This window comes from Pan paniscus, chromosome 12 (assembly GCF_029289425.2).
Source record: "Pan paniscus chromosome 12, NHGRI_mPanPan1-v2.0_pri, whole genome shotgun sequence".
Classification (NCBI taxonomy): Eukaryota; Metazoa; Chordata; class Mammalia; order Primates; family Hominidae; genus Pan; species Pan paniscus.
Genome location: NC_073261.2, coordinates 93,156,535 through 93,182,860, shown reverse-complemented (window position 1 = coordinate 93,182,860; position 26,326 = coordinate 93,156,535). Strand labels below are relative to the sequence as shown.

Genomic DNA, 26,326 nt, shown 5'->3' with positions numbered 1-26,326 from the left:
AAACACCGTGGTTCTCCCATGTAAGGTAAAGAATGGTGTAATTCACAGTTCAAGTAAAGTGGGAAGTAGGTGGTGGGTGGGCAGCTATTTGTCGTTTATTCACTCACGTAACCGGTATTTACTGAGTTCCTATCTGGTTCCAGGCCTTGTTCCAAGGGTAAAACATACAATTCTTGCCTACATGAAGCCAACATTCCACTAGGGGAATTGGGGATAAAGAAGCCAATGGTATGTGTAGGATACATTAAGTGTTTATAACATAGCATAGTTGCCCTTTCTGGATATAAATAAGTGCAGAGTGTAACGTGTCATATATAATATAATACACAGGATATTTTTTTCAAATCCCAGACTTAGATGTCAGGAAATTGCAGGGGAACAGGACTCTTCTGATTGACTTCTGCTACACTTCCCTTTCCTCTCTCAGTTATAGTTCATCTCCTCCTGCCACCTTCCTTTCACGCTATAGCCAGAGCTTTTATCTTGTGTATTAAAACAAAGGAAACTTTTTCTTTCACTCAGCTCATTGTTTTATGGTCCATTTGATCATATCCATTTGTTTAGCAAAAAATCATAGTTCTTTTGCCTTTTTATTTCTGCCCTTTTTTATTGTGGAATTTTAATTCACATGAAAAATACTCATCATCAAGCCTGGGCAACATAGCAAGACTCTGTCTCTACAAAGAAAAAATTTTTTTAATTAGCTGGACATGGTAGCTCATGTCTATAGTCCCAGCTACTCAGGGGACTGAGACGGAAGGATCGCTTGAGCCCAGGAGTTCAAGGCTGCAGTGAGCTATGGTTGCGCCACTGTACTCCAGCCTGCGTGACAGAGCCAGACCCTGTCTCTTAAAACAAAAAATCTGACCAGGCACAGTGGTTCACGCCTGTAATCCCAGCACTTTGGGAGGCCAAGGCAGGTGGATCACCTGAGGTCAGGAGTTTGAGACCAGCCTGGCCAACATGGTGAAACCCCGTCTCTACTAAAAATACAAAAATTAGCTGGGCATGGTGGCAGTCACCTGTCATCCCAGCTACTCATGAGGCTGTGGCAGGAGAATCACTTGTACCCAGGAGGCAGAGGTTGTAGTGAGCCGAGATTGCGCCATTGCACTCCAGCCTGGGCAACAAGAGTGAAACTACATCTCAAAAGAAAAAAAAATCCTTATCATTGCATTCGTAAGCTGATTTGAGATTCGGTCTCTTCATCATCAGTAGAATGTGTGTGGGAGAAAATTAGGGAAACTTATGGTAATCAGATTCCTAGGGGTCACCATGTCTGTCCCCATGGCCCATGGGGAAAAACCTCCTGATCTCTGACTTTGTGTCACCTCTTTTCCATGCCTCCTTCCTTGCTGCACTTGGCCAGGAACAACTGCGCTCTCCCAGTCGTGTGCCCAGGCTGAGCAAGGGCTTGTGTGACTGCCGTGGAGTCCGGCACACCCCCCACCTCTAGGCTCCCTGTGAACTCTATCCTGTTCACATGATACAGCGGCCATGTTCATCTAGCAGGGACCCCAAGGAGCCCAGCCACACAGAGGGAGCACCAGCAGCTTATAGGACCTGGCACCTTTCCCTCCGGTGTTGGCCAGGCTTGGTTAGTCATGGCTAATTAGGCCTCCAAACCATGGCCAAAATCACTCCCTGAAGTATTGTCTTTTAGAAAGCATCCTCATTCATTCCTTCGTTTGACAGATATTTATTAAGTGTCTACCTGTGTGCCATCCACTGTTCTAGGTACTGGGGCCTTGTCAGTGAAGAACAACAAAAGATCCCCACTTACTTAGAGGCAATAACTAATAGATAACTAAGATGTTAGAAAGTGTGATAAAGGCTGGGCATGGTAGCTCACACCTGTGATCCCAAGCACTTTGGGAGGCTGAGGCGGGTGGATCACTTGAGGTCAGGAGTTCAAGGCCAGCTTGGCCAACATGGTGAAACCCTGTCTCTACTAAAAATACAAAAATTAGCTGGTTGTGGCGGTGCACGCCTGTAATTCCAGCTACTCAGGAAGCTGATGCACGTGAATTGCTTGAACATGGGAATTGGAGGTTGCAGTGAGCCAAGGTCACGCCACTGCACTCCACCCTGGTGACAGAGCAAGACTGCCTCAAAAAGAAAAAAAAGTGTGATAAACTCTGTGAAAAAAAAAAAAAAAAAGAAAAGGTAGAGCACAATATGGGGGACCTGAAGGGTAGAGAAAGAAGTGGAAAGCTGCTTTGATGCTAACTGGGGTGGTCAGAATCGGCTATTCTGCTTCTGTAAGGGAAAGAAATACTGAAATTTTCTGAGTGAAGAAATGAAGCCATATGAAGTGCCTGTCATGTTCAAACTGGTCTTCTACTGGCGAAGTGATAAAAGCCCATCAATAAATAGGTAAGGGAGCATGAGATGGCAGCCGAGGACTTTCTTGCAGCTGTCAACATGAATTCTATTGTCCAGACAAGAATAGAAAATCAGATGAAGTACAACGCCAAGAGTTGTAAACACTTGATGTAAACTATGGACTTTGGATGATAATGATGTAAGAGTTCATCAGTCATAACAACTGTATGTACCAGTCTGGTGCAGGAGACTGGCAGTGGTAGATGCTGGGGGCTGGTGTGAGGGAGACAGGAAATAAATGAAAACTCTCTGTGTAATCTTATTGGGAACCTAAAACTGCTCTTAAAGTCTTTTTGAAAACTCAGACATATTTTTGGCATTACCTTTTTTTTTTAATTGGAAAGGAAAAATGAAAACCTTTCATATTATTAATAATTCTATATTCCACTCCTGTATTTTCTTCTCTTGGATGATGATGGTGATATTATTTCTCACTTTTCAAAATAATACCCTGGACTGAGTATGGGATCAGCAGCTTCTCCTCCTAGTTTTCAAAAACGATTCTACTATTTGATTGAAAAATTGAGCACTGCAAGATTGGAAGAGGGCTTCTTGTCACATCTAGCCTGAACTCTGACTCCCACAGTATACCCAAAGTATTCAGGAATCAAGTCCTATTGCTAAATATCTATAGAGACTCTAACCCCATAACCTTCTTGGGTATTTACTATAAATCACTCCTTGCTTACACATTCATCTGAAATGGAAACCGGTAAAAATTGCCAATGCGTTGACGTGTACTGAGAGTAGTGATATCACAACCGAGAGAAGATGGATTCAAACTCTCAGGCTAATTTTGTATTCATCGGGAACCAGAAAACACAAGAAAGACAACATTGCCAAATCAAAAAAGTAACAAATTGGGAGCAGACGTGGGGTTTGTTTTCACACTTCTAGGTACATTTTCTATGAACGGGGGAGAATAAAAGCGTAAAGCCGTGGACAGTGCCCCAAGGCAGTTGGTGGTTTTGTGGCATGGATATAGAACTTTATATCTGTCACCAAATAGAAAATGTTTTTGAAAATGACTCAGCCAAGTGGGACGCTGAAGAACTCTGATGCAGTAATGTATTACATGTGGTGTGCTTAGCCCAAGATTTTCAGGTTTTTAGGAGTTTTCAGGTCTGAAACTGAAAACTGTACTAAGAGATGATGATTTTAGTATTTCTTAGTAGAGAGAATTTTAACAACAGAATCCACTCTCTTCCATGTGTAAAAAGAAAAAGGATCATACAACATTCTAGGTAAAGAAAGAAAGTGGCTTCCAGCTATAAAAGCTACTGTTCACACTCACTCTTCCTGCGAATGTACTTCTGCAGAAGTGAGTGAAAATGAATGTTTAAATCATTAGGGAGAAAGCTGAGGAAATTTTTCTGGAATGAGTTGCTTTTGGACTTGAAATGCAGATTTTCCATGCATTGCTTGATTGTCTTCCGTATATCAACATTTGTATAAAGAAATTCATAATAGTAGCAAAAAATTCGAGATATCTTCCTAAGCCTTTTTTTTTTTTTTTTTTTTTATCACTGCTGACCTTTTCAAACCCCAGAGCTATGGAAATCATCTGTTCATAGAAGGAGAAGTAAACAGTTTCCTTGCAGCCAAAAAATAGGCAGAAGACTGCCAGAAAGTGAAGTCTGTGACTAGGCTAGCTGACCTTGCATACCGTATACTGACATCCACTCATGCTCTGGGTGCTGGGCGTCCTACATCTGACTCCTTTGATGTCAACAACCCGAGTCCTTTTTAGATCATGGAAGGTTATTGTAAGCAGTGTTTTTGTACTTGAGACCTAAACTGTAATGCTTCATACACATATTCCAGAAACAGTTACTTTTTAGACATCTGATAGAATATTAAGCAACTATCTTGGTCTCCCACTATGAGTGGACTGGAGATACATTATATATCTGATTGCATGATTTTATTAAAACAGTAGCAAAAATAATGTATAATAGCATTCACTGAGTTCTTATTACAAGCCAGGCACTATGCTAAGTGCATTGCACCTGTCTTCTCATTTAATCTTCACAATAAATCTGTAAGTAGGTTAAGTATTAATTGGTTTAATTTTGGCTGCAACAAACAGCTTAGAATGAGGGCATTTATTATACGAATGAGAAGTATAGTACAAGATTGTTACCTCTTGCCTCCTGTAGGTCCGTATTTAAATGCTGTTTCCTTAGTGAACCGGTTTCTGACCGTTCTTTCTCAGATTCACTCACCGTGTAATGAATGAATTAATTCACTTCCTGTTCTTTTTTTCTTTTGCTTTTTTTATTTCTTTACCACCTTATTCTACTTCTTTACCTTGTTTATTGTTCTTTGTCACACTCCATTGCTAGACTTTAAGGCCAGTGAGATCGGGATTGTTTTCTGTATTTTTTACAGCTCTGTATGCCATTGGGAATACAGATGCTACTCAATTTATGATAGGGTTATGTCCTCATAAATGGAAAGTCAAAAATGCATCAAATACACCTAACCTACCGAACATTATAGCTTAGCCTAGCCTGCTTCTAGCATGTTCTAAACGTGCTCAGAACACTTACACTAGCCTATAGTTAGGCAAAACCATCTAGTACAAAAAAACCCGATTTTATAATAAAGTGTTGAATATCTCATGTAATTTATTGTACTGAAAGTGAACAGAATGGTTGTATGGGAACTCGAAGTACAGTTTCTACTGAATGCATATTGCTCCTGTACCTTCATAAAGTAAAAAAATTGACCAGGTGCGGTAGCTCACACCTGTAATCCCAGCACTTTGGGAGGCCGAAGCAGGCAGATCGCCTGAGGTCAGGAGTTCGAGACCAGCATGGCCAACATGGTGAAACCCCATCTCTACTAAAAATGCAAAAAATTACCCAGATGTGGTGGCACACACCTATAGTCCAGCTACTTGCGAGGCTGAGGAAGGAGAATCGCATGAGCCCGGGAGGCGAGTGAGCTGAGATCACACCATTGCATTTCAGCCTGGGTGACAGAGCAAGACTCCGTCTCAAAACAAACAAACAAACAAACAAAAAATCATAAGTGGAACTATCCTAATTTGGAGACCATCTGTAATTAGTTGGGGCACAATATGTATTTAGCAAATGAATCAAGGGAGGAAGGGACAGTCTGTAGCTCATCCTGGACTACTAGGAAACATTCTTAATAAGATTACTCCAAACTGAATGTGATGTACACTTCTGTGAAGCCTTCCCTATTTTTTGAAGACTTAATTCTCTAATGCACACCCTGCATAACTACTGGGTGTAGTAGTGGCTAAGAAGTTATGCTGGTGAGTTTGGCTACATGGGCTTGAACTCTTGTTCCAGCACTTCTAAGCTGTGTGAACTTGGTGAGTGCTTCAGTTCCCTCTCTGTATAGTAAGGATAATAATAGCACCTACATGGAGTTGATGTGTGTTGGCAAGTATCCGCCGAGAATGGAGTAGCCCATAGAACATACTCAATGAATGTGAGCTATTGTTACTATTTTAGCGTTTCTTATACTGGTACCTTAGTTACAGCAGTCCTTCCTTATCTGCAGTTTTACTTCATGTGGTTTTAGTTACCATGGTCAACCACAGCCTACAAATATTATAGTATGTTGAGAGAGACTACAATCACATAACTTTTGTTACAGTATATTGTTATAATTGCCCTGTTTTATTATTACTATTAGTTCTTACTGTGCCTAATTTATAAATTAAACTTTATCATAGGTATGTATGTATGTATGTATGTATGTATACGGAAAAAAACATAGTATATATATGGTTCAGTACTATTTGTGGTTCCAGGCACCCACGGGGGATTTTGAAACACATCCTCCACCAATGAAAAAGAATGATTGTATTGTCATTGGTTTCCTTATTATGTGAGCATCTAAAAGGAGGGAAACATTTAACAACTATTTTATTTTTATATTGTCAATGCTTACAACATATATAACATGCAGATTAAATACGTATTTGTGAATGAAATTGTATGGTATTTCCAAGTTCATGTCCTGATATTGATGAATTACTGTATTCTATCTTTTTTTTTTTTTTTTTTTTTTTTTGAGACGGAGTCTCCTTCTGTCACCCAGGCTGGAGTGCAGTAGCGTGATCTCAGCTCACTGCAACCTCCGCCTCCTGGGTTCAAGTGATTCTCCTGCCTCACCCTCCTGAGTAGCTGGGACTATAGGCATGTGCCACCACACCTGACTAATTTTGTTTGTTTGTTTTTAGTAGAGACAGGGTTTCACTCTGTTAGCCGGGATGGTCTCTATCTTCTGACCTTGTAATCCACCCACCTCGGCCTCCCAAAGTGCTGAGATTACAGGCATGAGCCACCGCACCTGGCCTCTATTTTTAAACCCCGTATTTATTTTAAATCATATAGAATATAGTGTAGTAATTCATTTATATATAATTTGCTTTAATTCTTCACCCTTTGTTTTCCCTGAGAGTTTCATATGACTCTTTTCCATTCACCCACGAAGTAGTTCCAGCTTTAAGTCATTCCCTGTATCAAGGGCTAGTAAGCTGACAGCCAGCACTGATGCTTGTTTGCATTTGAGCATTGGAGCTCTTATTTCTAGAGGTACACTGTCTATTTTCTGTGGTTTTATAACTGATCTTTCTTGGCCTCCTATTTGAATATAGAAAGAGAAAAATTAGAAAATATAGAAAAAAGTGAGAAATTTTTGGCTGATTTTATGTTGCCTCTGAGGCCTAAGTGTCAAAAAGATGAATCTGGGGTTTGATATGTTTGGCCTGTCTGTAGGGCTTTCTCCCAGTCCTCACTGGCAGCACCTTTTAGTGTAAGAAAAGCTATATGAAAAGAGAAAGCGTACAGCATGGATCTAAATTTAGAAGACATTTATTTTTCTTAATCCCAGATATAAATATGTAAAACTATTACATTAATTCTGAGACTATCCAGTGGTTTTATATAATTATGTAAAGACAAAGTAATAGAGCCTTTTAAAAACTTAGAACACTGTAAAACAAAGTGTATATTTCACATTTATCTTTTGTGAGTAATTGGAAGAAATTTACAAATGAAGTTAAGATTTTCCCTTAATATCTTAAGAACTGTTTCTGAGTATCGTGGAATTTATTTATAATGGAGCTAAAACACTCCACTTTTTTCAGATTGTTCCTTACATCATAGTAAACTGTAATTCTTTACCTACAGGTGTAGAAAGGTGGATTTGGGGGGCTTTCTTCTTTTTTTCCTTTAAAAATTTTAGAAGTATTTCTTTTCTATAACAAATTCCAACCTTCCTCATACACTTTTTCTGTTTTATAACACTGTCAGCCCATGGTAGAAAGAAATAGGAAGAAAATGTCTTTAAATTTAGAAATATACTTTGGTTCTCTTTTTCTATAAAGAATCACAGATGACTTATAGTGTTTATAGTTTTTGCTTTTGTTAAAAAAAAAGTGTTTTGTGTTTCGTTAAATATATACTACTTTTCAATCTAATTCAGAATATTGCTTTAAAATGTCCCAGATACTCAGTTTTGAATTTTCATGTGTAATATCAAGGTTTTATTATAATTGAACAAACACCTGGCACACACAATGGCTTTCTCACGCAGCACCGCTCAACTCCACCCCGTTTCTCCATTCATGGAGTGGGGAAGATACATGCCCAGCACAAACTGCGTGTTTGCAAAGTTGTTAATGACATAAATGTCCTTTCCAGATACAAAACCTGAGCTTTGTGAGCTCCCTCAATGAGGAAAACTGTTTGAAACAAACCACTTTCCCCATTTTCATGGTCATTCACTGAATGAGCTTGTTGATACAGTTCGAAATGTAAATGCTGGCATACTTTTATAGGATTAAAAAAAAACACTTAATCTAAACTGACTTCAGTCATGAGGATATTCATTCTTGACCTTATTTGGGATGATAAAGAGAGAATCTTCTATACATTTACCCTGCTTTTTTGTCTTCAAGGCCTACTGAAAATGAGAATGAGGGATATAATTTATTTATTTATTTATTTATTTTTTGGAGGCGGAGTCTCGCTCTGTTACTCAGGCCGGAGTGCAGTGGTGCGATCTCAGGTCATTGCCACCTCTGCCTCCTGGGTTCGAACGATTCTCCTGCCTCAGCCTCCCCAGTAGCTGGGGTTACAGGCACGTGCCACCACACCTGGCTAACTTTTGTATTTTCTTAGTAGGGAAGGGTTTCACCATGTTGGCCAGGCTGGTCTCAAACTCCTAACCACGTCAGTCTCCCAAAGTGCTAGGATTACAGACATGAGCCATTGCACCTGGCTGATATAATTTAAATACTTCAATAATTCTTAGGACTCTTGGGTGTTCAAAAAAATCAAGATGTTTAAAAATGCATTTTATATTTTACCCCTCTGTAAAAAAACATTTGCTGTTTATTTTTAAACGTTTGAAAGGACATGTGGAGTGGGGAAAGGAACCAGGCCTTGGAGCCCACTCTCAGTGGTTCAGATAGACTCTGGGAAGGGGGTGAGTCCAGTGAGGGCCCTGGAGACCTGGACTGATCCAGACCCAGTGTCTCCTTATGAATGCTTTACAGTAAACTATGACCTATCTTTTGAACACGAAATAGGTCTTACTTCTGTCTTCTATTATTTTTTAAAACATTCATAATTCCAAAGCCTGATGTCTTAGAATTATTATTAGGATTGCATTCTGTTCTGAATATATAATAATGCTGTTATACTTCTAAGGAAATGATTTTTTTAATGCCATAATAATTCTCCATCACCTTCTAGAAGACTAAAGAACAGTAGAATACTGAAGACAGAGGATTCAAATAACTCCCATGACATAGAGTGGGTCATGTACAAATGGAGTTGAGTTTTTAAGGAAAGATATATTAAATTACATATGTTTCTTGTTTTTGCTTATATTCCTATTTTTAAAAAAGTAGCTTGACTTCATTTTGCAGTTGGAGAAAAATAAGTTATAGGGTGTTAGAATGTCTTCCAATAAGCAGATAGGAAGTGGTGGTCAAGATGACTACTCAGAGTGCCTTAATATTTCAGTCTAATATATATGCCACAATACCTGTAACCCATGGGAAATAGAAAAGCAAAGTTAGCTTTTGAAATGGTAAGAGAGTCTCTAACCAGGAAATGCAGCAGTGTGGATTATCTCTTTTTTTTTTTTTCAGTAAACATTCAAGTTGGTGTTTAAAATGCATGTACAGGGCCAGGTGCAGTGACTCACGCCTATAATCCCAGCACTTTGGGAGGCTGAGGTGTGTGGATCCGAGGTCAGCAGTTTGAGACCACCCTAACCAACATGGTAAAACCTGTCTCTACTAAAAATACAAAAATTAGCCAGGCATGGTGGCACACGCCTGTAATCTCAGCTACTTGGGAGGCTGAGGCAGGAGAATTACTTGAAACCGGAAGGTGAAGGTTGCAGTGAGCCGAGATCGTGCCACTGCACGCTAGCTTGGGCAACAAGAGTGAGACTCTGTCTCAATAAATAAATAAATAAATAAATAAATAAATAAATAAATAAAATAAAAATAAAATGCATGTAGAAAAGTGCCTAAATCATAAGGCCACCACTTGACAAGCATTTATAGTGAGCATACCTGGTAACCAGCCCCCTGAACCTCCCTCAGACTTCCTCGTGATTATTCCCCACCCTCATATCCAATACTCATACATAGCACTTACCACTATCCTGACTTCATTACTGTAGATTCGTTCTGCCTGGTGTATTAGTCTGTTCTCTGCTAGAACACTGCTAGGAAGAAATACCCAAGACTGAGTAATTTATAAAGGAAAGAGGTTTAATTAATTCACAGTTCATTGCTGGGGAGTCCTCAGGAAACTTACAGTCATGGTGGAAGGCAAAGGAGGAGCAGGTACCTTCTTCACAGGGCGGCAGGATGGAGTGAGCACAAGCAGGGAAAATGCCAGACACTTAAAAAATCATCAGATCTCATCTGGGGAGACTTACTCACTATCATGAGAACAGCACTGGGGAAACCGCTCCCATGATCCACTTGCCTCCACCTAGTTCTACCCTTGACACATGGGGATTATGGGGATTACAATTCAAGGTAAGATTTTGGGTGGGGACACAGCCAAACCACATCACCTGCTTTTGAACATTAGCTACATGTAATCATAATATGTATTCCTTTGTGTTTGGCTTCTTTTATTCAACATTGCATTTGTAAGCTTCGTCTGTCTTGTCATGTGTAGTAGTCCATTTATTTTCATTGCTATATAGTATTTCATTGTATACATTATGTATCCATTCTACTGTTGATGGTCATTTGGCTTGCTTCCTATGTGAGGCTGTTGTGAATAAACTTCCTGTGAATATTCTTGAACATGACTTTTTGTGGGCATAATCACTAATTTCTGTTGGATATCACTAAGAAGTGTAATTTCTGGGTCATAGAATGTATGTATGTTTCACTCGCATATATATAGCCAGTTTTTCAGAGTACCAGTTTACACTGCTACCAGCAAAGGGTTAAGAGTCTCAGATCCACATTATCATCAATAATTGGTATTGTCATTCCTCTTAAGGTTTAGCCATACTGAGTAAAGGTATCTCATTATGGTCTCAATTTGTGTTTCCCTTGTGAAGATATATCTTTAACAACTTATACCTTTATTGGCCCTTTGGATATTGTTTCTGTTATCTAATTCTGCATAGGAAACTTCTTCTAACTGAAGTGCTCAAAACAACTATTTTAATGGCAACTTCAGGTGAACTCAAGTTGTTAATTTTAATGAAGTCCAGTGTTTTAATTTTTATTTCAGATCAGTATTTTTTATGTCCAGAATCTTTGCAAACCCTAAAGTCATTAAGGTACTGTTATGTTGTCTTCTGATAGCTTTATTGTTTCACATTTTAAATTTGGATTTGTAAGGCCCCTGAAGTTTTTTTGCATATGGTGAGAAATAGGGGTCAAGATTTCTTCATTTCCTAAATGGACATCAAATTAGGTCATCACTGTTTATTGAAAAGAGTGCCTTTTTCCCACTAATATGAATTTTTTATTAACCATAGAGTCAGATGTATATGAATATATTTCTGCATTATTCATATTATTTAATAGGTTTATCTGTCTTTGTACCATTTGTACATTGTCCTAGTTACAGTAGCTTTATAATAAATTTTAATGTTTTGTGCTGTCAGTTCTAACTTCTTCAATTCTGTTCTTGAGATTGTCACAGCTATTCTTGGCCCTTTGCATTTCTATATAAATTTTATAATCAGGTGATCAATTTTTACAAAACTCTGCTGGGATTTTGATTGGAATTGAGTTGAATCAATAGATCAATTTGAGGAGGTTTGGCATTTTACAGTATTTAGTCATCTAATCTGTGAATACAACACACCCCTTTATTAGGGTTTCTTTCATTTGTCTTAGTGTTTTGTTGGAGATTTTTGTATAAAGTCTTGCACAGCTTATTTAAGACTTATTCCTAGGTCTTCAAGATTTGCATGTGGTTGTGAATGGTATTAAAATTTTTTTACCCTTATAATTGTTTGTTACCAGTATATAGAGCTAAATTTGATTTTTGTACATTGAACTTGTATCCATGACCTTGCTAAATCTGCTTGTTAATTCTAGCAGTTTATATGCAGATTTCTTTGCACCTCCTACATATACAATTGTGTTGTATAAGTAATGCTAGTTTTATTCCTTCTCTTCTGGTAAGCATACTTTTATTTCCTTTTCATGTCTTACTGTACTGTCTAGGACCTCTACTGCAATGTTGACTAGAAGTGGTGACAGCTTGCTTGTCTCTTTCCTGATATCAGCAGCGAAGACATTTAATATGATGCTTGCTATAGGTTTTTTTTTTTTCTTAATAGATATTCTTTATCAGATAAAGAAGTTCCCTTATATATCTAGTTTGCTAATGTTCTTTATCATGCTTGGTTTTGAATTTTAACAGATGGTTTTTCTGCATCTGTTGAAATAATTACATTATTTTCTTCTTTATTCTGTTAATGTGGTGAATTACATTGACTGGATTTTAAAACAAGATAAAAATTTGTTTTCCTTATAGCAGTCTAAGCTTCAGTAATCTAGGGCTGATAATACAGGTCTATAATACAGGGACCCAGACAATATCTATTTTTTTTTTTTTTTTGCTTTGCTCTTCTGGACTCAGGTTTTCCCTATCATGGTCTCAAAAAAAAAAAAAAATCCTTGAAGAATTCACCGGTAAAGTCATTTGTGCCTGGAATGTTTTTGTTTCCTTTTGTTTTTGTGCCTATGCATTGTAAAGATTTTTAAATTGCAGTTAAGATTTCATTAATAGATAAAATAATATTTAGGCTTTTGACTTTTCATGTCAGTTTCAGTAAGTTTTGTTTTCCAAGGAATTTATCCATTTGGGTAAAATTTCGTTTTTATTTGCACAAAATTATTTATAATATCCTCTTCTCTGTATATATGTAGTGATCTTTTTTTAAAATTTCAGTAATTTGTGCTTATGTTTCGCTCTTGATCAGTTTTCCTAGGTTATTAGTCATTTCAAAGAAACAACTTTTGTGGATTTGTTTCCTTTGTTTTCTATTTTATTAATTTTTGCTTTTATATTTATTATTTTTTCTATATTTTTTATATTTACACTTTGGGGTTTAAATTGTCTTTATTTCTAACTACTTGAAGTAGATCTTTAAATCATTAGATTATCAATCTTCTAATATTTGTATTTATAGGTATATATTTCTTTCTAAGAATGGCTTTATCTGCATCCATAAGTTTTGATATGTTGTATTTTGTTATTTACATAAAATATTTCTAAAGTTCATTGTCATTTTTTTCCTTTGACCAATGAATTATTTAGAAGTATTTCACTTAATATCCAGATGTTTGGGTATTTTCTGGTTAACTTTTTGTTACTGGTTTCTACCTTAAAACCACTATGGCCAGAGAATATACTCTAAATGACTTCAATCCTTGAAATTTGTTATGGCACAGAATATTACCAATTTTAGTAAATAGTCCTTGTCTGCTTGAAAACAATTTATATTATGCAGCTGGACCTATATGTCAATTAGGGCCAGTTTGTAAGTTGCGTTGTTAAAATCATCTATATGCCTACCGATTTTTTTGTCTGCTTACTATATAAATGACTGAGGAGTATGTAAGAAAACTATATGTATGTAAGAAAACTCGGCTAGATTAAAAAGCATTTTAAAGGGTTTTATGTGTATTTTTTTGTTTTGAGAGTTTTGGGTTTTATTTGCTTGTTTGTAATTGCAATTGTTGAGAATTGCAGTGACCTCCTAACTTAAATATGTGTATACTATTAATTAATAATTATCAGTAGCATTTTATCTTACATAATATAATTTCAAGCAAAACACTTCATCTTAAAACAAGATTTTATTTTCGTTCAGAAAAAATAAAACGTTGCAAGTTTTCAATATTTTAAAAATATTTATGAATAGGTATTTTATTTTTGTTTGTACAGTTGTATTTCACTCAAATGTTTATTCCTGTTAGGGTGGTATATATATTTATACACAAGTAAAATAATTAAAATACTTATTTAAGTATCCTCAAATAGTAGATTGCAAGTATGTGATTTTTCTGATTTTAAGAGTAACATGAGCCAGGTGTGGTGGTGGGTACCTGTAGTTACAGCTACTTGGGAGGCTGAGGTGGGAGGATCATTTGAGCTTAGGAGTTTGAGGCCAGGCTAGCCTGGTTGATGTAGTGAGACACCATCTCCAAAAAAAAAAAAAAAAAAGAGAGAGAGAGAGAGACTCTCATTATAGAAAATTTAGAAAATTCTGAGAAATATAAAGAAAAAAATCATTTATCAACCAGTGTTAATTAATGTTAATATTTGACATATTTCTTAATAGTTTTTAGTATTTAAAAATGAAATTATATACTTTATTTATTTAATTTTTTTTTTTTAGAAGGGGTCTTGCTCTGTCGCCCAGGCTGGAGTGCAGTGGTGCTATCTGGGCTCACTGCAAGCTCCAACTCCCGGGTTCACGCCATTCTCCTGCCTCAGCCTCCCAAGTAGCTGGGACTACAGGCACCCACCACCACGCCCAGCTAACGTTTTTTGTATAGGATTAATGAGAGGGAGGAGGAGGGAAGACTGTTTTGACTGAAGGATCTCTCTAAAGAAACAGCATTTGAGCTGAGCTCAGGGCAAAGCCTCTGAGACAGAGAACTTGGTGCACTCAAGGGAGTGGAAAAGACCATGCCTGGTTCTGAGAGAGGAGGTGTAGTCTACAGCGATCCCACCGTAAATACACCTCTCATGTGATCTTGAAAGCTGAGCAGGGTCGGGCCTCATTAGTACTTGGATGGGAGAGAGAGGCTCAGCAAGGGTAGGGCAAGGAGGCAGGTACAGAATTTGCAACTTCCCACAGGAAATGTAAAGAGTTTGGGTGTTATTCTAAGTGTAACGGAAATAGACTGATAGATTCGGAGCAGGACGATGATATACTATATTTCATCTTTCTAAAAAGATGCACATTTTTTCACCTTTAATACTGGGGCACTTCCTACAGTTGAAGTTATTTTTAAAAAGCAGTGCAAAATAGTTTAATTTGTAGAGTTTTTTTTTTCTTTCTTAGTGGTTCAGAAAATAATTTTGTTCTTTTTAATGAGTGGAGTCTTCTGTTTGATTTAATTCAGTAATTTATATTTTTTAAGTACAGTGTTTCTATTTTCCAGGTTGCTTTTTGGCAATGGGATTAGAGGAGCAGGAGAAAACTCAGGATATCTTCTAGGATATTGTTATAATAGCTCAGGCCAGACATATTGGTAGCTCAGGCTAGAGCAGTGGCAACATGATGGAGAGAAATGAGTGACTCCAAAAATGCTTTGGAGATAGAGCCTAGTGCTAGATTAGAACATAGAGTTGAACCCGATGTAGGACATGGAGGAGAAGAACTGTTGAAGAGAGGTCATAGGTCCTGGCTTTAGCAAGTTGGTATTTGGTGACACTATTTGCTGACATGGTAAAAAAAAGAAGCAATTTTTTTGTAAAGATCAAGAGTGTGAGTTGGTTATATTAAATTAGAGTTGCCTGTGAAATATCCATGTGGGTGTGTCCCATAGGGAATTGGATCAAGTTAATTCTAATGTTCAGAAGAGAAGTCTAGTCTGGAGATAAAAACTGGAAGTCATCAGATCTAGACCGCATTTGAAGTCATCAGAATGGATGAGACCACCAAGAGAGATCATAGAATGAGAAAAAAAGAAGGTCTAGGACTAAGCTCTGAGAAACGCCAACATATAGGGGTCAAGTAAAAGAGACCCTGTAGGAGGAGTCCAGGGAGTTAGAGGAAACGGAGGATATGGTACTGTAGAATCCAAGGGAAAAGAGTTCTTCAAGGAGAGAGTGGTCAACCGCATTGAATGCAACTGAGAGCTCTATTAAGAGGACAAGAAGAATCCTTTGGGTTTTACAAAATGGTGACCTTATCAGGTGCTGTTTCAGTGGAATCTTGAATTCAGGAGCCACTCAAGAATGAATGAGAACTGATGGAGTAAACACAGCATGTGTAGATAAGTCAAGAACCTTGGCTGTTAAAAAGGAGTAAGAAATATGGAATGATCCAACAGAGAGGGAAAGAAGGTGATGCAGGGACAGAGGCCAGATGGACAAGCGCAGACAGCATGTGGCAAAGGCCTCTATGCCATTACCCATGGAAGAAAACTGAAGAGGTTTAAGCAGAGAACTATTTGATTGGACTGTTTCATTAGGTAAATTATTCTGTCATTGTGGGAGATGAATTTGGGGTCTTTAATGAGTGTCTGAAAGCACAAAACTCAGTTTGGAAGCCATTGCTGGAATTCGAGTGAAAGATAATGTGTCCTTGAATAAGGCTGGAGAGGAAAGGAGAGACTGGAGATATAACCAAAAGATAAAATCAGAAGAATGTGGTGACTGGATGTGGAGCAGTAATCAAGGATGACTCCCACATTTTTGGGTAACTAGGATGATATATGTGATTTTTAGGATGGTTTCCAACAGGATATCTTTAACTGTAGATGGTCAATACCTGTTGTCTACATAGTGGTTGACAAAAATGGAGCAGTGTTGGTTTAGTTTCTCTGGAATATAGGATTGAGGCTTGTCTGGGTAATTTTTACAGAATAATTTAAGTAGGCTGGGCATGGTGGCTCATATCTGTAATCCCAGCACTGATTGGCCGAAGTGGGAGGATCACTTGAGCCGAGGACTTTGAGATCAGCCTGGGCAACATAATGAGACCTCATCTCTACTAAAAATTAAAAAAAATAAAAAAATGCCAGGCATGGCAGCACACACCTGTGGTCCCAGCTATTTGAGAGGCTGAGGTAGGAGGATTGCTTGAGCCTAGGAAGTTGAGGCTGCAGTGAGCTATGGCTCACTGTGAGAGCCATGGCACTCTCTCTCACAGTGAGAGCATAGCACTGCTCTCTAGTGTGGGCAACAGAGTGAGACCCTGTCTCTAAAATAAATAAGTAAGTAAGTAAATTTTTTGAAAGTAGTACATCTCCATGCTGGGAAAAAAAAAAAAAAGATGTCTCATTGGCCAGCCTTATTTTCTAGAAGGTAATTATGGGAAAGTTGAATTTCAAATAATTTGTTACCTATGTCATTTCTTATTGCTTATCTTAGGCTGCTAGCTTTCAAAACAGACTTGTGACCATCAAGGTCCCCGTGTTTTTTTCCTGCCCTTCTCTGTCAAGGGATAGCATGGTAGACTCGGCCCAGGGACGTCGTCTGCTGTTTCTGGCCTATTCCCATCTCCTAGAACAAAGTTATTTTCCATAACACATATGGGCTATATTCCCCAGCCTTGTCGATGTTGCCAGACCTCAGTGGACCTTTTTTAAAAGGATCTTTCCATATCCTATTGTATTGCCTGGACCATCTCCCAATCCAGTTTTTAATTTCCTATTGGCTAAATTTTATTTTCTTTCTTTAGGCCTTGTGCTCATCTTCCGCTTAATGCTGGCTTCCCTCCTGTGCTGTGAGAGTGACCTTAATCGCTTGTGGGCCAGCAGCCATGCCATTTTAAAATTCTTTTGGGCAGCTATTCAGCTGGTTTAACATCTTTCACTCCCACTTCTTGGCTGAGATTTACTCTCTCCTAGCCAGCTTCCATTCCTTTCAGAAAGGAGTGTGAGGGCTGCAGTTCCACTGTAAACCCCTTTTCTTTGGATCTGTGTTCCTAAGATTCTGGCACCAAATACTTAACCAATTTCAGTTGGTTAAGAAGTTCTGAGCTAAAATAGTGGGCCATTTTCTTCTTATGAAGAGTTCCAGGAGCACCGATGCTAGACATGGTCCTGTCTAAGTCCTGGGACCTCCTGAGACTTGCAACCATGGGTGCCTGATGTGCTTTCTTCCAAGGGTCTCCTACAAAAATATCCTCTTCATGGCCCACAGTAGCTCTAGTGTCTAGATTTCAAGTATGATGATATTTCTTGTATTAAAGGACAGAGATGCCTAAGTCTTATTTAAGGACAAGAAGACTTGATAAAACTGGAAGCCAGTAGATGATGAGTCAAAGAGTAACAGATGGTGTGTTCTGACCTCCATTTTCGTAGTGGGCAAACTCCAGTGTGCTTGTTGGGCTCACAGTTTGGTTAGTTCTCTTCACCATCTAGGACTAACCTTTTTTAACTATCATCATGGTGACAGGTAAGAGAATGTGATGGCTAGAACCACAGACAGATTCAGAGGATTCTTCTGTGACCAGGCCTTGTTCCTCTGCCAGCTCTCCCGCTAACTGACTGTGTAACCTTGAGGCAAGTCACTTCCCCTTTCTAGCCCTCAGTTTTCTGATTATTAAAATGAAGAGGTTGAACTGGATAATCTTCAGGTTTCCTTTAAGTCAAAATGGACCATATGATTCATCTAAAAATGTTCTAAGACAGGAAGGCCGTTTCTTCACAACTCTCAGTAGCTTTGGAGATTTTCCTATGAATTATCCATTACCAAAAAATGACACTCCCATTCCCACTATCCACTTCTCTGGAGCGTCCTGGCAGCAGACGGAAAGCTCATTAGTGAGCTGCTTCCCCTAATAGATGAGTACGTTTTGCTCAGAATAAGGAAGAAGGAAGTCAACAAAATAAGAGAAGGAGATGTTAAGAAACTAAGAAGAAGCACTTTCCTAAAAATGCAAAACCAAAAACTGAAGAATATATCTGAAAAAAGAACACCAAATCATTTTACTAATGAAATAGACACAAATACCCCTTTCTTTCCAATGTACATCATTTTCAGAATATATACAGATACACATAGACTTTTCTGCGTGTAATGCAAGACACCTAATGGAACCATTGAGATTTGTTATGAATTTTTGTGTTGAGTTCTTAAAATTAAAACAATTTTAATTTTTTGGTTCTTAAACAAGATTTACATGACCCCAACCTCTTTTAGAAAACCCTGCCTTCTTTCCATAGTTGTTATTTATTTCATAGTTCACTTTACGTAAATGAGGTGACACAGGTGTCTGGCCTTACACCTTTATTTGAGAATTTGGGAGTGCATGGGTTCGAGTTCTACTCTAGTATGTAGACTCCCTGAATGCAATCAGTAGGTTTTTAATAACTTTTGGTTCATTGAGAAAATGTCTTAAGTAAAAAGCATCTGGACAAGGAAAATGGATCTGCCAAGTAGATCAATAAAGACCCTCAAAAGCGTGGGTCTATTAGTCATTGACAACATTGCTACTTTTTAAATGAGCCACTGGTAGTTCCCATCACCCAGAACTATGTTCTATTTTTCTTTCTGACATTTACGTAATTTTTTATTGGGAAATTCACATCAGGGATCGATTCTCCTTGGTTTGTATAATTCTTTCTTGACTTTATTTCCATTGAAATATCAATATTTATATCTACCTTCTTCAGTAAAGTGTAAATAGCAATACTTGCGTGATGAATCAGCAACTTTTGTAATACCACACCTGATTTTTCTGGATTGACAATTGACAATTGATCACTAGACAAATCACGCCTGTAATCACTAACCCATTGGATAGTATTACCAATGATATCATGCATGGCCCTTACAGATCACTAAGCAAAATTGCTTGGTAGTTTTAACAGAATCACCCTTCATTAAGTGAAAACATATGGTATTTGGATGATTCAAAATATAGTTTCATCTTCCAAATTCAACTTTAGCAAAAAAGGATGACTTTCACTTGTTCATTTAGTCTTGCTGGGACTTCTACTCTAATGTAATAAATTTTCTTAACATTTAGCTTTATTTCTCTAGAATTACTCATATTTGCAGCAGTTCTTTTCATTGTATGTATATACAGGACTAACAATGGAAAAATATCTCAGAGAGCTCACATCATCAAAGAAAATTCTAATGAAATAATGTTTGTTCTTGTAGAGGTCATTAAAGTGAAACAAATGTCCTCTTATTAAGCTATTACCTCACCTTATTGTTGAAAACATGAAACTGCTGAGAGTTACATTATATCATTTTTATAAAATATTAGTTGCTGAAGAGCTAGTTTCCAGCAGGCATTCCACGTTATTTTTTCCTATTCATTCAAATCCAAAATATTGCTCATCTAAACTTTCTCGGTTAATCACTGTTACAGTAAGTCTGAGACTGCAAGACGCCCAGTCTTGCATAACCGGCTTGGGGCTTGTTCACCTTCAGGTCAATTATTTGGTTCCTGTGCACAGTAACAAGAAATCATCATCTGCTATAATTGCATAGAATTAATAAAAAGGAAAGCAAGAGATTTTCCTTCAAGAATCTGGACTGAAAAGCCACCAGGTTTCTAGTACATACCTTCTCTTTCTCCTCCTTTGCTGTCCTTCCACTCATTTTAGTAGGGAAATAAGTTGCTGGTGAGGTTAAGTTAAAGGTTCCTCACCCTGAGAAAGAGCCCTCGATAAGCACAGCAGTGACACAAAATGCTCTGGGACTGGAGAGGAGAGGCCCTGAGATCTGCTTGTGGAGTAGTTAAAGGAGGTGCTGCAGAGGAGGTGTCCCTTGGGCTGACTCCTGAAGGGCCAAGAGGCATTTCTAAGTAAGTCCAGGGGAAAGGGGTGGCATGGAGATTCCAGAGACGGAAGGAGTATGCACCAAGTCCATGAAAAATTAAAGACCATAGGTTTTCAAAGACCTCTAGTATGCTAATTGAGCCAGAGTGCAAATTGGGAAGGAGGTCGTCTGGAAACTGTGGCCAGACATATAGGCAGGAGGCAGATGAGGAAGGGTGCTCCATGCCCTACTAAGGAGTGTGGTTACCCTTTAGCCAAGAGGAGATTCTGAACACTCTGAGCAAGGGAATGGTACTGGTGAGTTTGCATTTTGCAGAGAGCACATTGGCAGTTTTAGGTGGAGAATGGATAGAGGGAGGGAGGCAAGACTGGAGATGGGAAGATGACCCACCAAGAGTATGAATATCAGGAAAGATAGTAAAGACGGCATGACAGGGAAGGACAGAGAATAGGAGAAAGTGAAGGGTGATATTAAGATTTCTGGCTCGGGTGACAGATTGGATTTGCTGATGAAGGAAATAGGAGAAATGGAGTTGAGATGAGGAGGGGAGTGATAATAAATTCGTTTATTATGAATATATCCGATAGGTATTAGATAAGTGGTTCTAAAGGACAGAGGTAAATTTTTGAGAGAGACTGGGAAATCATCAGTATGTAAATGGTAATTGAAGTATTTCCGAGTTTCTTTCCAGCCCTTAAATCCTGTGATTCAATGAATAACATAAATAATCTCTTTGATGTACGCCCATCTCAGAAAGCCTACCATTAGCAGTGGCCTGTGTTAAGTGATTTGGTGACGCAATGCAGTTCCTCCTCAAGTTGTGATCAGTAAGTAAATTGTGATCTCAGCCTCATGCTGACATTGAAAATCAATCAGAACAGATTTATTGAGTGTCTTTTTTGTGTTTAGTGTTGTAAGGGAGATTCATTTTTTAGATTGGAAATAATTTCATTGATTTGTCCTTTTTTTTTTTTTTTTTTTTTTGAGACGGAGTTTCGCTCTTGTTGCCCAGTCTGGAGTGCAATGGCATGATCTCGGCCCACTGCAACCTCTGCCTCCCAGGTTCAAGCAATTCTCCTGCCTCAGCCTCCCAAGTAGCTGGGATTACAGTCATGCACCACCACGCCCGGCTAATTTTGTATCTTTAGTAGAGACGGGGTTTCTCCAAGTTGGTCAGGCTGGTCTTGAACTCCCAACCTCAGGTGATCTGCCTGCCTCGGCCTCCCAAAGTGCTGGGATTACAGGCATGAGCCACCGCGCCAGGCTTCATTGATTTTTTAATTCAAGTCACCAAGGTCAGGAAATGGAGTTTAGTAGGAAGACAGTGAATACAGTTTTAGGCTTGATAAGTTTAAGTTCATGGCAGAAAATCCAATGGAAATGATTAAGAAATGTGCTTGCACCCCGTCTCTACTAAAAATACAAAAAAATTAGCCAGGCGTGGTGGCGAGCGCCTGTAGTCCCAGCTACTCAGGAGGCTGAGGCAGGAGAATGGCGTGAACCCAATAGGTGGAGTTTGCAGTGAGCAGAGGTCGCGCCCCTGCACTCCAGTCTGGGCGACAGAGCGAGACTCCGTCTCAAAAAAAAAAAAAAAAAAAATGCTCCGGAGAAGAATCTTGGCTGGAGAGGAGGATGGGGGATTTATCCCAAGGAGCATGGTCATTGAAACTGGGACAGTGTGGGAAGGGTGGAGGAGAGGAGTGCTGAGCACACAGCAGATTTCAGGCAGGGCGGGAGCCTTGGCAGACACCCACCTTCAGGCTGCCAAAGGGCAAGGACAAGCTCAAGGCAGAACAGGAAGAATATTCCGTCACTGAACGTGGGAAGAGAGTGTTCAAGGAGTGGGCATTCAGCCAGACTCGGAGGTCAGGGGTGACTGACCGGAAGATGATCATGAGATTTAATGATGAGCTGGTCACTGGTGCTTTTTCTCATAGGAGTCTCAGTGGCATAAAGAGTTAGGAAGTAAGATTCTAGGCCATTGAGGAGGAGGAGGAGGAGGAAGAGGAATAGTAGTAATAATAATAAAGTTGACATGTGCTATATTGGATGCCTCCCTACGTTACATGCCAGGCAGTCTTCAAAGCACTTTGTACGTGTTATTTTGTTTAATGCTCACAGTAATTGTAGGAACTTACCAATATTATTAATATTATTCATATTGATACTATTATTTCCATTTACAGATAGACTGTAATAGGAAATAAAGACAATGAGTATAGACAATCCTTTGTGACATTTTGCAGTGATACAAAACGTTTAATTCCCCCCAAACTAAATTCTGTCAAGTGAAATTGAACTTCTCATTTTCTTTAGCATTTGTTATCTGATTTCATTATTTGAACATAAAAGTACAATCTTCACATATATTTGGATGCTGTCATTACATTTTCTTAATTGTTTCTCCAAAAACTTACATTTTGGCATGACTGTTAAGTCCAGGGCAGAGAGAGCAGAGTACCAGGTGTGGCTGGTGTGAGATGTGGCAGTGCCCAAGGAGAAGAAAAGCACAATGGGCAATGATATGATCAGGTGAAAACTATTTTCAAGCAATTTTAACATTTTTGAAGGCAGTGAGGGTAGGATCCAGGGGAGGAATAACTGAAGATGTTGGAGAAGGATGAGCAGGTGGGACCTTGAGGCAGAGACTGGTCAGGGTGGGAGAAGGAGCCCCACCCAGAAAGGAGAAGGGATGTAGGTTTTTTGTTTGTTTGTTTTGAGTTGAGAAAATAAGTTTAAAAGAGAAAATGCGGCCAGGCGCGGTGGCTCAAGCCTGTAATCCCAGCACTTTGGAAGGCCGAGGCGGGCAGATCACGAGGTCAGGAAATTGAGACCATCCTGGCTAACATGGTGAAACACCGTCTCTACTAAAAATACAAAAAATTAGCCAGGCGTGGTGGCAAGTGCCTGTAGTCCCAGCTACTCAGGAGGCTGAGGCAGGAGAATGGCTTGAACCTGGGCGGCGGAGCTTGCAGTGAGCCGAGATTGCGCCACTGCACTCCAGCCTGGGCGACAGAGTGAGACTCTGTCTCACTCAAAAAAAAAAAAAAAAATATATATATATATATATATATAATATATAAAATAAAAGAGAAAATGCTCAATTTTATTAATAGTAACTCTCCCCAAACTAAACTCTGTCAAGTGAACTTGTACTTCTCATTTTCTTTAACAGTTGTTACCTGATTTCATTATTTGAACATAAAAGTGCAATCTTCTTCACATATATTTGGATGCTGTCATTAACATTTTCTTAATTGTTTCTCCAAAAACTTGCAAGTGGCATGACTGTTAAGTCCAGGGGCAGAGAGAGCAGAGTACCAGGTGATGGGTGGTATAGATGTGGCAGTGCCCAAGGAGAACGGGAAGGAAAGAACGGAGAAGGAAATTAGTAACCGTAAGAATAAAGAAGAATTCTATCTAAAAGTCTGTTGTAACTTTGCAATTGAGGCATCACTTTTATAAGAACATTTTTATTAATGAGAAAAAGAGGCAGAAGATCACTCTCATCAGGTTTATGGAGAACAAAAGGAATTGGCAAGTCAGCCAATCAGCTGGAGCAGCCTGGACGGTTAGGACCTTGAGTGGCTGTAAATTGGTGGCATCAAATCTTTTCTTTTGGCACTGGGACTGACTGGCTACCCTGCTGACTTCATCAGACTCTCTCTTGACTTCCTGAGGATGTTGTGTAGTCTGGATCAAGGTTATCCACAAGGTTAAGTAAACTATTGCTCATTTCCACCTGTAACTATCAGATGCAAATACTATTAGCATTTACTGCAACTAAAACAAGTGACAATATTTTCACATGTTTTCTCTGTAGGAATATAAGGTTCCTTGGAAATAAAGGGTTGAGAACATTTAGGTAATACTGGGCGTGGCACTTGCAGCCATCATTTCAGTCTAAAAACATTTCCTAAGGAAAAGTACTAAATGTTTTTTTCATAGAACCCAACATTTTGGCTGTTAAACCATTTTCATCAAAACATTTTATTTAATATGTAAAATGTTTTAAAAGCTGTTTTCTGTGTAAACATGTTCATCTCATCATCACACACTAATCAGGATGTGTTGAGTGCCTCTGTTTATCCATTAATATCTGGTGTTTGTCAGCCTGTGTTTGTTTTGTGTCTGATGTTCCATGTCTTTTTTGCAGATATTGATGAATGTGTAAACAACACTGTTTGTGACAGTCACGGGTTTTGTGACAATACAGCTGGCTCCTTCCGCTGCCTCTGTTATCAGGGCTTTCAAGCCCCACAGGATGGGCAAGGGTGTGTGGGTGAGTTTTTAGATTTTTTCCCAAAGTGTTTCACATGTCCCTAGGGAAAAGAAATCACAGTGAACAACAGGAGCTTTTAAGCAGGTAATTTGGGTAGAGCTTTATCATAATTTGATTTTGTCATACAATTTGAGGATGTGCAAAAATATCCTATGTTGGCCGGGTGCATGGCTCACAGTTGTAACCCCAGCACTTTGGGAGGCCAAGGTTGGAGAATTGCTTGAGACCAGGAGTTTGAGACCAGCCTGGGTAGCATGGTGAGATCTTTTCTCTATGAATAAAAATTAAAAAAAAAAATTAGCCAAGCTTGATGGTGGATGGCTGTAGTCCCAGCTACTTGGGAGACTGAGGTGGGAGGATCTCATGTGCCCAGGAGTTTGAGGCTGCAGTAAGCCGTGATCATGCCACTGCACGCCAGCTTGGGCAACAGAGCAAGACCCTGTCTCAAAAAAAAAAAAAAAATCCTATGGCTTCTGAAACTGTTAGGGACATTAAGAAATATAAAAGTATGACTTTACATTTAAATGAATTTTAACAAGAACATCTGTTTAAACTCTTAACTGAGTATGCAGAACTCTAGACTCCCTTCAGCACAGGAAATAGAGTCTGGTGTGTGGTATAGATTGTCTGTCTTTGAAATGCACCCCCTTAGACAGTGCATTTAAGGCAAAGTATTGCCAGGAGCTTCAGTGTCCAGGAATGATACCTGTAAAAGGATGCTTTGAATTGTGCAACTGTATTTCTTCAGTCTGTTCCGGGATTGACAGGGCTGGAAGGAATCTTGAATATCATCATATGTCCTGGAATATGGTCCAACAAATGCTCACACAGAAAATAATTTGTATTTCATTGTCTGACAAGATGTGATTTCTTCACGTCAAACTCATTATGAAACATATTTGCAATTAGAGCAATTAAATGGGAAAGAGGAGAAAGGTTATCAAATTCAAGACTTTATACATAGCAAGACTTTTCTTTTTCTTTATTCTTAGAGAAAAATAGCCATGTTCACTACATGGCAGATGGAACTTGAGGAATCTATTGCCTATTTGGTTTGAAAATTTGCAATTAAAACATTAGTTCATTTGCCATCCATATTAAACTTGGAAAACAAGATTTTTAAGGTTTAATGATAATGTCACTTAAATAATAACTGCTTTTGTGGAATTATGAAATTCAGTTAATTCTCAACCAAAAATTATTTACAAAGCAATGATGTGGTTTCATGCATAAGCAGTAGCTAGTCAAAAACATAGATAATTATTCAAGAATTATTCACAACAAGACATAGTTATTTAATAATATAGCTAAGACTATCCTAATCTTAGTTCAAACTCCTGCTTTGGCCACCTTTCCACCAAAATACAGTTGTTTGACATTTGGATAATATTTTCACCAGATGGGTCTTGTGATGTGGCCCCTACTTTTCATCTTAACTTTACCACTTCCTTCTTCACCTGTTGTTTCCAGCAACGTCAGACTGGTTGTGGTTGCCCATGTCACTGTGCAATTATTTGACTGTTGTTCGCTCCTTCTGCTGGAAATAACCTCCTGACCTCTCCTTCCCTGAGCCCTGGATTTTTCTCACTCGTTCTTGAAGACTGAAGTTCAGTGTCATCTTCCAGACACCATCCCTGCTCCATTCCTCACTCTCAAGCTGAGCTGTGGCCTCTGCTTCCAGAGCACC

General features: G+C 38.7%; 1 protein-coding gene across 20 annotated transcripts in view; it reads left to right on the top strand.

The window, feature by feature from the left end:
- Positions 1 to 26,326, top strand: part of LTBP1 (latent transforming growth factor beta binding protein 1) — a 452,205-nt gene that overhangs the window by 370,740 nt on the left and 55,139 nt on the right. For 11 of the 20 annotated variants that reach the window (XM_034952914.4, XM_034952918.4, XM_063594991.1 and 8 more), the window contains one exon: positions 24,514 to 24,639. The exons of the other annotated variants lie outside the window; for them this stretch is intronic. In XM_034952914.4, coding sequence (XP_034808805.2) covers positions 24,514 to 24,639 — 126 coding nt within the window. The remainder of the gene's footprint in view (positions 1 to 24,513; positions 24,640 to 26,326) is intronic. 20 annotated transcript variants of the gene reach the window in all.